At 37.0% G+C, this 13,138-nt stretch overlaps 2 protein-coding genes across 2 annotated transcripts; one reads left to right on the top strand and one right to left on the bottom strand.

The window, feature by feature from the left end:
- LOC104751609 lies at nt 489–2,249 on the top strand. The gene is made up of 3 exons (XM_010473592.1): nt 489–636; nt 735–1,099; nt 1,158–2,249. The coding sequence occupies exons 1-3, from the start codon at nt 489–491 to the stop codon at nt 2,247–2,249; spliced, it is 1,605 nt and encodes a 534-aa protein (XP_010471894.1).
- Nucleotides 2,618–3,920, bottom strand: LOC104723766. The gene is made up of 3 exons (XM_010442167.2): nt 3,692–3,920; nt 3,283–3,509; nt 2,618–3,147 (listed from the first exon to the last, which is right to left on the bottom strand). The coding sequence occupies exons 1-3, from the start codon at nt 3,854–3,856 to the stop codon at nt 2,766–2,768; spliced, it is 774 nt and encodes a 257-aa protein (XP_010440469.1). The 5' UTR covers nt 3,857–3,920; the 3' UTR covers nt 2,618–2,765.

Below are 13,138 nucleotides of genomic sequence, written 5' to 3' on the forward strand. Positions count from 1 at the left end.
TGTGTTATTGGAATGGTTGTATAAAAGATGGTCCTGATGGTCCATTCTATGAAGGATCAGTTCCAAGAGTTATTAGAGTTGAAGGCGACATTGACTTGCCCAAATTGTTGGATCATGTGCATCGAGTTACTGGATTTGAAAAGGGGAAGTTTCAGATTGAATTGATTTGTAGGTATCCTTACATTGTTCAGAAGTCTATGGTGAAGTATGTGCGTTTGCCTATTGTGGATGGTTGTAGTTTAGAGACTATGCTTGAGGTTCCAACTTATCATCCTTCTATTAACAATGTGGAGTTGTATTTAGAGGTCAAACCGGTTCTTGATGTCGTCGGTCTTGTTGCTAGTTCCTTGGCGAATCAGGCGACGCGGAAGCGTTCTCGGCAAGAGGATGGTGATATCGAAGCAGAATGAAATTTGAGTGTGAGAGATAAAACATCAAGAACTCCTCAGGAAGGTAACAGTAACGGGTGGATTGAAGAAGAGGAAAGTATGGATGGCGGTAAGTGTAACTGTGGAGATGGTGGTAAAAGTGGGACTGCACAGAAGGATTCAAATATGAAAAATCCAGGTCCAACAATAAGCCTTATAGAAAATGACTCAGAGCAGATGATTTTCTCTAGTGAATGGCTTGATGAACGTGAGTTGCATCTTGGGATGGTTTTTCGAGATAAAGATGAGTTGGAGAAAGCAGTGAAACTGTACTCTATTCGAAGACAACGAATGTACACTAAATAGAAAGTGACCGCTCAGGTATCATTGAATATAAGTGCAAGACTTACTGCGTATGGACTGTCAAGGCTGCTAAAACGAACAACAATGGGTTTAAGATAAAAGAATATATAGGTCCACATAGTTGTAAGCCAGCAAATGTGAGCTCAGATTTTCTGGCAGGTGAGCTCAAAGGTCTAATCAAGGGTCAACCCTCGCTCTCAGTTGCAGAGCTAAACATGTGGGTGAAAGAAGAATTTGGCTGCACAGTCTCGTGTACTAATATGCGGGATGCTAAAAAGAAAGCTTTCAATGCAATCTTGCGAGATTTGGACAATAGTTTTAACAGATTTCCCAAGTTCATGGCTGCCCTTAGCTCATCTAACAAGATGGTCTTGGAATGGCAATATGATCTTTATCCTGATCCCAAATATGCATCCTTTCGTTCAGTGTTTTGGGCGTTTCAACAGTCAATTGTTGGTTGCAGCGGGGTTTGATGCAGAAAACAGGTTTTTTCCACTTGCGTTTGCGATTACTACCCAAGAAAGTTTGTCAGCTGATACCTGGCGTTGGTTCTTTGCGTGCATCAGAGATAAAGTAACGCAAAGGGAAGGCCTTTGTCTTATAACAAGTCTGAGTCCTGACATAGTTGAAGTTGTTAACGAACCTGAGTGTCTGTGGGCACAACACCGGTTTTGTCTTAGGCATTTGTGCTTAAAGTTTTATGATGTTTTCCATAACAATCTCATGACAGAGTTAGTTTACAAGGCTGGATCCACGAGGGACAAATCAAGTTTCGAATACTACTTGAAGAAAATCGAAAAGATGGACCCAGAGGCTCGAAAATGGTTAGAAAAAATGCCTCTATATCTATGGGCTCTGGCTTACGATGATGGTGGGATTAGATTCGGGATCATGACTACAAACACAATCTTTAAGACTTATGGTTTCATAGACAATCTTCGAATAATAACCTGCATCTTCCTAATCTTTGATCACCTGGCAGAGCTTTTCAAATCTCGACATGGTCGTCCCGCGGATTCACCGAACGGAATAGACCAGTACGCTAAACATGTGATGACAAATCTTGAAGAATACAAGGTAGCTTCTCAAACACATGATGTATTGCCATTAGAACATACCGGAGAGAGGTTTCAGGTCACAGAAATGATGCAAGTTGGAGAGAAGAGATTTGTTGTTCATTTCAGCAACCGGGTATGCACATGTGGGATATGGCAACTTTGCAAATATCCGTGTTCACACGTGATAGCAGTTTGCAGGAGGATGAACAGTGACCATTTGCAGTATATAAATGACTACTACAACACTGAGAGTTCTCTTCGAGGTTACGCAGCTGCTTTTAATCCGCTTCCGGGAGTCTCTGATTGGCCAGAAGCTTCTGAAGTTCCAAGACTGTTACCTCCTGGAACTCTTCCGCCATCAGTTGTCTGTCCAGTGACAACAGAGCTATCGCGCAACGACACATCTACGAGTAAGTTGGTAGTAGGCAGAAAACGATCCAATGGTAAGAAACAGGCCTGAGGATCATCAGACTGAATCTGAACCAAACCGAACTAAATCATGAAGATTGTAACCTTTGCTTACTGATTTTACATTGATTTTCGTTTGGTCTGGTTTGAGTTTATGGGAAACTTAGGATCTATGAGAAGCGGCTAAAGAAGGTGACTCTTGAACCAGGTAGAAACTATTTTTGTCTGTGAAATATGCTAACCGCTTTAATGTAAGTTTTTGGGAGGGTGTATGAAACCGGTTTGGTTCAGTGGATTCATGTAATGATTGGACAAAGTAGGTTTTTGTGCAGAGATTTACTTTTTGTCTTTTCTATTGCTTATGTAAGGAACTAGTTTTTTCTCAATGTGGTCTTAAACATCATGCAGTTATGATCATGATATTAAAAATTTCGTTTTATTTACACGAGGATAAAAAACATTTAGCACACATTTCGCCTTGATGCATTAATCGAATGTGTCTTTTGATTTTTTTGTCTGCTGATTTAACATTGTTACCTAGTATATCTTATCTACTATATATTGTGCACTACACTATATATGCAAGTTGCTTTAAAGAAACAAGATATTCGAGAGACGTCGACTCATCCCTCACCGTTGCAGGACCTTCTCGAGCTACTGTAGCCATCCTATTTGTGGGTGATCTTGGAGGAGATGCATAAAGAATTGATGCCTCAATGATATCTCTATGTGTATTTTCAAGATCCTTAGAGATTCTATGTGCTTGTAGAGCGGTTAGGTATAGTCCCGTGGCTAGAAAGACAGTTAGCAGGGAGAACACTCCAGCCGCTGAAAACAAGCCTTGCCGGATTACTAGACAACTAGGTTTTGGATTAGACCAGTTCTTTAGATGTCCTGATTCCACGCTAAGTGCCACCAACAAAAGAACTTCTCCAACACCAAAGCAAACCCTTATAGAGACAAATAACGGTAAAACATATTATTCCACAATGTTTCAGCTTACCATCCAGAGCTTATAGTTAGGATTTTTTGTTGTTATATTTCAAACATGACATTAGTCGTTGCGTTAGAGTAAGTCTGCTTACCACGTTGAGACGAAGAAGAAGGCAGCTTGAAACGTGAGCCTCTTTGCAGGAACAGAGTCAGGATCCCACTCAACTAGAACCAGTGGCGGCGATGCGGTGACTGCAATAAGTAAGTACATGTGCAAGCCTACCATCGCAACCGCTAGTCCAACGAACGCAATTGCACCGCACAATAATGGTGTTTTCCCGCTACTGTTGTACACGCACGTTTTGTTTCCCCATATAGACTACATACAAAATAAGAAATCATTGACAGTATATTTTGGACCGACCATGAGGTTGTGAGTTACAATTTTGCTATTGTTGTTTTTACATGTAATCCATATAGGAACCTAATTTAGATTACTGATTTATCTTGAAGATATGATCAAAACATGTGAGAAATCTTTTATATACACATCCATAATACCTGAGATCTCGTGGCTTCCGCATAGAGGCAAAGAACAAAGCAGGAGAGGCCAAAGATTATGGTCAAAACCACAACGAAAATACCGGTTTTGCTTCTGAGATCGGTGGTTTTGGGGTTTGGAACAAGATCTTGATGGGTCACAGCTCGTACTCTTGTTCTCGACATGTCTCTCGCCAATGTCTGATAGATATGAATCGATTCTACATGTTTTGAAAGTTATTATACTTTGATTTGTTTTACACTTATATATATAAGAAAGGCACTGAAAGGTAGAGGAAAAGAATAAAGTTAATATATTTGATAAATAAATTTTAAAAAAGGGAGGAGAATAGAAGAATTGCTTCGGACAAAGGTTGCTTAAAGGCCAAAGATTCGAAGGTTCTCTTTCGGACGACATCTTTTAGAAAATACTATACTATTTTGGTATGGTGTCCTTTAAAATCTGATGTGTAAATTATATAATGTGACGAGAGTTCGTTAATGGAGCTAGTTGGATGATTCTTTTTATATATTTACACGTATTTATATTATGATGCAAGCTAGAACCTTGTTTTCTTCTTTTTTGATTTTGTGTTCATACAAGAACATCGTACCTTGCATTTGTTCGTGAGCGTTAGTTTATATTTATATCTTTGAATTTGATTAATATTATCATGTGAGGACGTGTTATTAACTTATTATCAATAGAAAGACAAAAGCTTTCCACACCCCACCATAATAATCAATAGTCTGATATCCCACTTCAAAAGCATAGATGTAGTAGTGACATAAGAAAACATGCATCTTTAGCGTCGAATCTAATCAACACAACTTGTCATCACCTTAATCTCAGATGTCTCGTCGCCGATGTTGTGTTATTTGACGTTGTGTTAGTATATTTTTCTTGTTGCCGACATTGGTTGCGTCGGCTTTGGAAAAAAAAAAAAAAAAGACATGTTTGTGTGTTGACCCCAGCTTATTAAGCTTATTAAGTGGGATTTATTGGTTTAAGATTTGAATAGAATTTTAAAGATTTTAAATGTTATGTAGAATCTGTTGTTATTAGATCAAGATTTTGTTAAGTTCTGTTAAAGTTTAGTGTTATTAGTTTCAGACTTTTATAAAGTCATTAAAAGTTTTATGTTATTCAATTATACTAAATAAAAGTAGGAGCTATAAGCTCCTAAGGCTGTCCACCTAGGATTTAAAACAACACATGTCACTAATTAACATTTTCTAAAATCTTCAGAATTTTATATATTAAGAATTATTTTAAACAACCTATCATGATTTGACATATCATTCATTAACATTTTTAAAATTTCCAGAATTTTTTAGAAAAAAAAAAATTTTAAATTTATGGAAACAAAAGAACTATGCACAATATCCCACATCGGCTAGAATAGTTTTAGACAATGGTTCAGAACCAGTATAAATAAGATTAATATGCTTCCAACAAAGAATAAGCAGGAAAGCTTGATTTATCAGGCTTCCAAGTTTAAAAGTTTTATTTGGTTTGATCTGGTTTTTTATTTGATCAAATTAAAACTTTAAAAAGTTTCAAAAAAATTATAATATTTAAAAAAATTAAAAGATTAAATATTATAAATATTGAAACTTTTAAAAGTTCTTAGCTTTTAAAAAGTTTTTAAATATTATAAGTTTTAAATTTTAAAAGTTTAAAATATTATAAATACTGAAACTTTTTAAAAGGTTCAAAGTTTATATTTCGAAACCTTTTAAAAGTTTAAAATATTATAAATATTGATGTAAAAAAAAATTATCTTATTTATCTACATTTGTGCTTTTTATTTCTTCTGAGCTGTAAAACATATTTTTGTGTATGATTTTATAGATGAGTTGATATTCTTTCATTAATTTTTTTATTTTTGGGTCTAAGGAAAAAGGATTGACATCGCAAGACCTTGATTTGATGTTTGAGTCAAATTTTGAGGTCTAATGAAGAAAGATGGACGACAAACACACATGTTTTATTAACTATACATAGGCATGACCAGGGTTACGGTTGTCACGGTTATGGTTTATTAACCATCGGTTATGGTTAGAAATTTTTAAATCTTAACCAGAACCGTTTAATAAACGGTTAAACAGTTACGTTTAAATACGGTTACGGTTCAAGCGGTTACTGTTATATAAGGTTGCGACTATCTGATAATATGATACGATTGATATTATTTGATGATATAATTTAATTGATATTATTTATTTATAATTAATATGTTCTTATAGTGTCATATTTCTATATATCATATGATTCATATTAAATAAATAATTATTAGTATGTTTTATTATGTTTTTAAAATATTATAAACCAAAGTAAGGATTTTGGTTTGAGAAGTTTATAAACGCGTGGATCTAAAACCAAATAAGTATATGGATAAAATTATCAATAATTTGGTGCATGTGTTAACTATGCTGGTCTTCATGAATTTCACAAATTTTTGGGAAAATAAATGATTTTTTTCTTGGAGTTTGATGGGTTAACAAATTGTGTGGTAGTCTTAAAAAAAGGTTTTTCAGTGAAAGAATGTGAAGAAGTTGACGAGGAAGAAGAAAAAAAAGAGTATAACGAAGAACCAAATAGTAAAAGTAACGATGACAATTACCACAAAATTTGACAATGAAAATGACAAGAAATAATATGAAGAATAAAAAAACATTGAATAAAAAACACAAAAACATAGGTGGTAGCGATCAATTAAATATGAAAACGAGTTAAATTCATGATTATAAAATTGTTTCGTTTTTCTGGTGATCAAAGAAATGGTTTAGGATATGTGAGGTCATCAGCTTGATTTGTCTCGCCTGGACGTCGAGTTAAATTCATAATTTTTTTTATCAGATTTAATTTTATAACACAATTGATTTTTATATTTGAAAAGATTGTGTATCTGAAATTTTTTTTTTATGAGATAATATGTTATTACTGTCATCAATCATATATAATTTTTATGAAAATATATCAAATAAACCCACGCGTAGACAACAGAGTGAGTTCAATTATTATGTTATTGGTTCATGATTTTAGACACTTTCTTTACAAAATAAAGTCATGGAAATTATCATAAAAATACAGGGACTGTTTGGAAGACTTTACAAGATTTTAGAAAACTAATCAACAAAACTCTCTAGCAATCTTTAACAATCTTTCACTTATTCATTTTTTATGATTTTGTTGAACTCTTGAAGAATCTTCATAAATCTCAAACCAATACTATGGTTTTCAATTTATGTTTGTGGTGTTTTCTTGTCAATGTTCGTAGTCTCATTGTAAAAGAGAGGGTGTATTTAACTTGACATTTTAGGTGATTTGCATAAAAGTTACAAATCTTATGTTATTCAATCATGGATTTTAAAAAGTCTCCTGAAATCCACTGTTATTAAACTGATGATTTAAAAATTTACTTTAAAATCCAGTGTTATTCAAAACAGTTTGTACATTTGGATTTTAATAAATTTTAGGGATTCTGGAGGATTTGTTTAGTTAATAAAAATACAGAAATCCAAATCTCATGGTTTTAGGTGAGATTTGAAAGAATTTTACCATAAATCATATCAACTTCCCTAAAATCTATCAAAATTCCAAATTTTCTAAATCCAATAGAATCCTTCAAAATCATTGTTTCAATACACCCCCTAAAAATATTGGACTTTGGATTTAATATACCTAAAATCTTGGTTTTGAGTTTTATACCCAAGTTTTATGTGACTACTGACTACGTAGTCACGAGTCTATCTCGTACTATCGATCGGTATCAAAGTGAATCTATAAAAATAGTTTATCCTTCTATGATTCTATCTTTGTTTTTGTCTATTTTTGTCTACCATTTCATATTCTATTATTTTGATTTTTTTTTTTGACAACAGAGTACAAGATTGGCTCAACCAAGCTCGAGCCAATACGAATGGACATTGTTTACATAGGTAATTAAGTGCGGAACAGAGAGAACACATCGATTGTTTATTTTGGTTTTTATTCTTCACCAATTATTTAAATCTAGTATTAGAAATTCCATTAAAAGTAAAAATATTTTAAATAAGACGAAAAAAAATGATTAGAAGTTCTAGATTATTGCATTCAAAAGATTAAATTTTATTTTAGTTAATGGGATAATTTTTTTGTGATAATGAAATTACTCAAAAAAAAAAAATTGTGTGAGGAAACTTACTATATTTTTTTTATGTGGCGAAAATTATTTAAATATTTTAGTTAATATGAATCTTATTATATAAAGTTGGGTTTTGAAAGTTAGTCATTAACAAGATTATGACATTTGTCAAGTTATCAATCTTAGATTTTGACATGTGTAAACGTTAATATTTAATAGGAGGAATTTGATTACAAAAAAGTAAAATATTTTGTTTTAAAGAATATTAATAATGTAAAAAGATAATTATCAAAAATTACAAAATTTATAAAGCAATACAAAGTTTTTAAAAATAATTATAAGGATATTATATATATATATATATATATTTCATAAAATTCGAAATTATAATATTATTTACTTATTTTTAATTTTAAGTTATTAATTCTACAAAAAAAAAATAGAAAAATGGATTAAGGAAATTATACAGTTAATTATTAATTCTAAATTTTGTAAATATTTACTTCTATATAAACATAGATCGTCTCATATTTAAATAATTTATTCAAAAACACTGCTTTCAACTTTGTTTAATTGGAAAATTCTTTTTTAATGGGAAGGTAAATTTTTCTTATTTTTTTAAACCAAAATTTTCTCCTACTTTCTTCTTTTTCAGTTGGGATTATGTAAGATTAATATGTCGACCCAAAAAAATTAATATATGCGTCTTCTTTTCCAAAATTTATTGTAGTATTTTTAGATTATTTTATTTAATTTATATTTTTCATTTTTGAATTATTTGGGATTCATATATTACCGTACTTCTTATTTTCTATTGTTTCTTTAATTATGTCAAATTAATTTTCTTATAATTTCTCAACCATGATTGGTTGGTCAAAAACCTTTTTTTTTCTTGCAAACATAACTGTTACCATTAGTAATTCAATCCCAAAGAGACATAGCGAGTATAAGCATCAACCTAATGGATGGATAAAATAGGCTAATCAAACACAAGCTTACAACAAACATAGATAAATAGATTGGAAAAACATAAATCATTGTTTATAGATCTATAGGAGCTCAAAGACTATGACACCCTGGTTTGCGGAAATATTTAAAAGAATTGATTTGGCCATATATGTTACCAAAACGCACTTATTTTTTTGGTCAAGGCTCCTGAGAGAACTTCATGATGGGTGACCTTCCTGGAAGTGATTGTCAGAACTGTGCGAGTGAGGACAAAACAGAGGAAAAAATTATTATTTTTATATGTAGGTTCGGTAAACAAGTTTTTAAAGCCTCCAGACGTAACAAACTGACCATCGAATATGTGTGGATCCACGGGCCGGGAATAGATATAAGGCCCACTTAGGAAGGTAGGCCTATGGACTGAGAGTGGACATGGGCTCACTAAGCAAGGTGGCGGTCGAGGCGTTACAGAGACAGAGAATACATTATGGTGTGTCAAAGAAACTTCCACGAATACATTGAGAATTTAACATTAGTTACTATCAAAAGATTTTATGACGTTAGAAAAAGGTTTTTACTTTCATAGTTGTCGGAGCAAGCCATTTTTAAGATAGCAAAAAGACGTGAACATGTTCTCTCCACATAGGAGGAGGGCAGAGCCGAGGTTCTCTCTATGGTGGAGAAGGTTTGACACAAGGTTATCTCCCTAAGGGAGGAAGGTGGAGGAGGTTGGACGAAAGGTTATCTCCCCAAGGGAGGAAAGCGGAACCAAGATTCTCTCTATGGTGGAGGAGGTTAGACGCAAGGTTCTCTCCATAAGGGATGAGGGAGGAGCCGAGGTTTTCTCCATGGTGGTCATACATTATTGTGATTGTAACATCCGCGAACCGGATTATGCGGTTTTGGTAGGAGTGTCGATCGACACCCTTGTGGCATCGATCGACACCACTATTTCTGGGTTCGTCGGGTTTGTTTTAATTCGCAATTTTGGTTTTGTTGGTTTGGTTTAGTTATCTAAACCGAGTATATAAGTGGAGAAGCGACAAATTAAGGGTTTTAGGGTGTCTGGTCGCCGTTTGCAGAGATAGAGAGAGAGGAGAGAGCCTATTGTGGTGTGAAGGAGATTAAAGGAGAAAGATCAGAATCGTTAGGGTTTGGGAGGAAACAGTTTCGGCATATCAAATCGTTCTCAAAGGTAATGAAATTTGGTAGGTTTATTCCCAAGTCTTTCATCGTCATTCTCCTTTTTACAGAAGTAGTTTTGGATTTAAACTCGATGAGTTATTGGCAGTTTCGTGAGTCACGTTTTCTCAGACGCGAGTTGGAACCATCGGGGATTGTAATTGAGATCGTGGTCTCGTCTGGTTCCTGATCGTGCTGAAATTTTGTGGGAAGCTTCGTGACGTCTAGGGATAGCTTTTCACCGGAGCGATTTGGTAGTTAACGGTTGGTTTTCATTTTAGGGTTTCGTCTTTGAGACTGTTCTTTTCTGATGTTTCTGTCCAGTTTTGCTATAAGTCGTTTTTGGTTGTGTGGCTTGTTGTAGGGCGTTTCTGGGCTGTTTCAGACGTTAGGAGGGTCTCAACTGGTTGTATTGGTTGTTATAATCAGTTGATAAGGTGAGTGCATGACCATGGCTTATCTAAGCCTGAGAATCCTTTGTTTGCTTGATTTGTTGTGTTTTGTGGTGTTGTTCTTGCTTGTGGTGGTTGTGTTATGGTTATTATAGGTTCCTGAGGCTTTTGGGAGAGTTTGGGACAAATTTTAGGCGGATTGAAACGGAGGTTCGTCGTTCGGATTCGTGCAGTTCGCGTCTGCGAAGGGAGTGTCGATCGACACCAGTTAGGTGTCGGTCGACACCATGTTTGGCCAGTGTCGATCGACACCTCTCTGGTGTCGGTCGACACCAAGTTGCTTGTTTCGTGATTTTTCCTGGTTTGTTTGTGTTTGGTTGTCATTTGTTAAGCATTGGTTTCTCAGTTGCTTGTGTGTATAGCCCAGTAGATGGGAGGATTGCCTCACTAAGTATTTGTGATAATACTTACGCATCTCAATTGTTGTTTGTGGTGTGCAGGTTTGTGACGTGGAATCATGGCAATGAGGAGGAGGATGATCTAGGGTCTCGTTTGTGTGTTATTGGATTTGTTGGTTATGTTGTTGGAACCTTGGTTAGTGTTATGTTAGGTTGCCGGATAGAATGGTTAGGAATGTTATTGTATTGATGATGTTGTTGGTTTTGTATTATTGGTATGTTTCCGCTGTGCTTAATGTTATTGCTGGTTTAATGTTGAGTTGTGGTTTGGGTTGGTTAATTAAGTAGTATGGGATGCTTAATTATACATTGTATTTAATTGTTAAAAAAAAAAAAGGGGGTCGGGTTGTTTCATTTTGGTATCAGAGCCCATACGGTTCTAGGATGGTTAAGTGAATGATTTAGAGTGGTTTAGGAATTTAATTGGTGGAATTATTTTCCTGTAGCTGGATGCATGCTGTTGTGTTATGAAATTGATTATGCGTGGTTAGTCAATTGTTTGTGGTATGGAGTCCTAGTATCATCCTCTTCGAGCCTTCAATGAGATTCCACGGTAAGATGTGTACTCTTTGTGCGGTTTTTGAATTGGGTGCTTAGCCTTCTGTTCTGGGTAGTGCAGATGGCTAGAGAGGATGCTGTTGGTCGCGGTCGTGGTCGTGGTCGTGGGCGTGGTCGTGGTCGTGGTCGGGGACGAGGTCAGGTTCCTGAGGCCAGTGTGAGTGTAGCCCAGAGCATGGCCAGTGAGGAGGTGGCGGAGTCACAGGTTCATCCTAGTGTGTCTGGAGACCAGGCTGGTTTTGGTGACGGCAGGGCGGATGGGCCCGGTGTCGGTCACGGTGTTGCCCCGGGTGTGGGGGTTGCAGCAGGAGGTGCTCCAGGCAGGGAGGATGTCTTGATGGACTTGCTAGCTCAGGTTTTGCAGCGACTTCCAGCAGTAGTGCCGCCAGTGGTTGGTGGGCAGGATCCAGTAGTGCCGCCAGTGGTTGGTGGGCAGGGTCCAGTAGTGCCGCCAGTGGGTGGTGGGCAGGGTCCAGTGGTGCAGCCTGTGGCGGGTTTGCAGGCAGGTGTGCAGCCGGGGGCCGAGGTAGTGGATGCTCAGTATGTGCGGATGATGGAGCAGCTGCGGCATGTGGGAGCAGGGTATTTCTCAGGAAGTACCGATCCGAGTGTAGCAGATGAGTGGAGAGAGCGGATGGAGGATATTTTCCTTTCGCTTAGGTGTCCCGACCAGTTCAGGGTGGATCTGGCAGTGTTTTACTTGTCAGGAGATGCATGTGTGTGGTGGAGATCGGTGACAGCACGGAAGGTGCAGCGGGGTATGTCTTGGGGAGATTTTGTGAGGGAGTTTAACTCCAAGTATTTTCCTCAGGAGGCTCTTGATCGTATGGAGGCACGGTTCTTGGGGTTGACTCAGGGGGACCGTACAGTGCGGGAGCTGGATGCAGAGTTCAGTCGGCTTGTGGGGTATGCAGGCAGGGCATGGGAGCCAGAGTCGGCTCAGGTGCGGAGGTTTTTGTTGGCTCTGCGGGATGATTTGAGGACTCGGTGCAGAGTGAGGAGCTATGCTACGAGGGCGGAGCTGGTTGAGGTTGCAGCTGGGATAGAGGATGACTTGAGGTCACAGTTGGTGGTGGTCAGTTCAGCGACTCAGACAGAGAAGACATTGGAGCAGGGCATTCCAAGCAAGGATAGGCAGTCGGAGCAAAGGCGTAAGAGGAGGCGGGAAGAGACGACAGTGGCAAACCAAGGTAGCCAGGGAGGTTTTGGGCGCGGGAGCATGGATCACGTGTCGGCAAGCGGGCCCAGGGGAGGTGATTCGCAGGAGTATCGTCGAGTGTGTTATCATTGCGGGGAGGAAGGGCTTATCAGGCCTTTCTGTCCTAAGAGGAGGCAGATGATGGAGGTTGCGGCGCAGCCAAAGGGAGGACCGGGTGTCCATTCCGGCGCTTAGTTTTAGCTTTTGTTTTCTTTCGTTCATGATGTATTTTCATTTGGAGTTATAAACGATTATTGCATTTGAGGTTCTAATAAAAGTTGGAGTTCTTTGGTTTTGGGAATTGTGAAACCAGTGGAAAGGAAATAGCTCGGGAATTCCATAAATGGAAAGTTTCCATAAATAGAAGGTTGCTACAAATGGAAAGTTTCCATAAATAGAAGGTCATTATAAATGGAAAGTTTTATAGGAGTCAGAGCTTTTCTATTTTTGAAAAGTGTATGGAAATACCTTGAGGGTAGGGTGTTCCAGGGTGACCGGGTGGTGGTCATGGTGGTGTTCGGGTTATGAGTTTTCGTGAAGGCGCAATGCTAAAAGAGGAAAGTTTCTAAAAGTAGAAGTTTCCAGAAATGGAAAGTGTTGAG

This window comes from Camelina sativa, chromosome 2, assembly GCF_000633955.1.
Source record: "Camelina sativa cultivar DH55 chromosome 2, Cs, whole genome shotgun sequence".
NCBI classification, from domain to species: domain Eukaryota; kingdom Viridiplantae; phylum Streptophyta; class Magnoliopsida; order Brassicales; family Brassicaceae; genus Camelina; species Camelina sativa.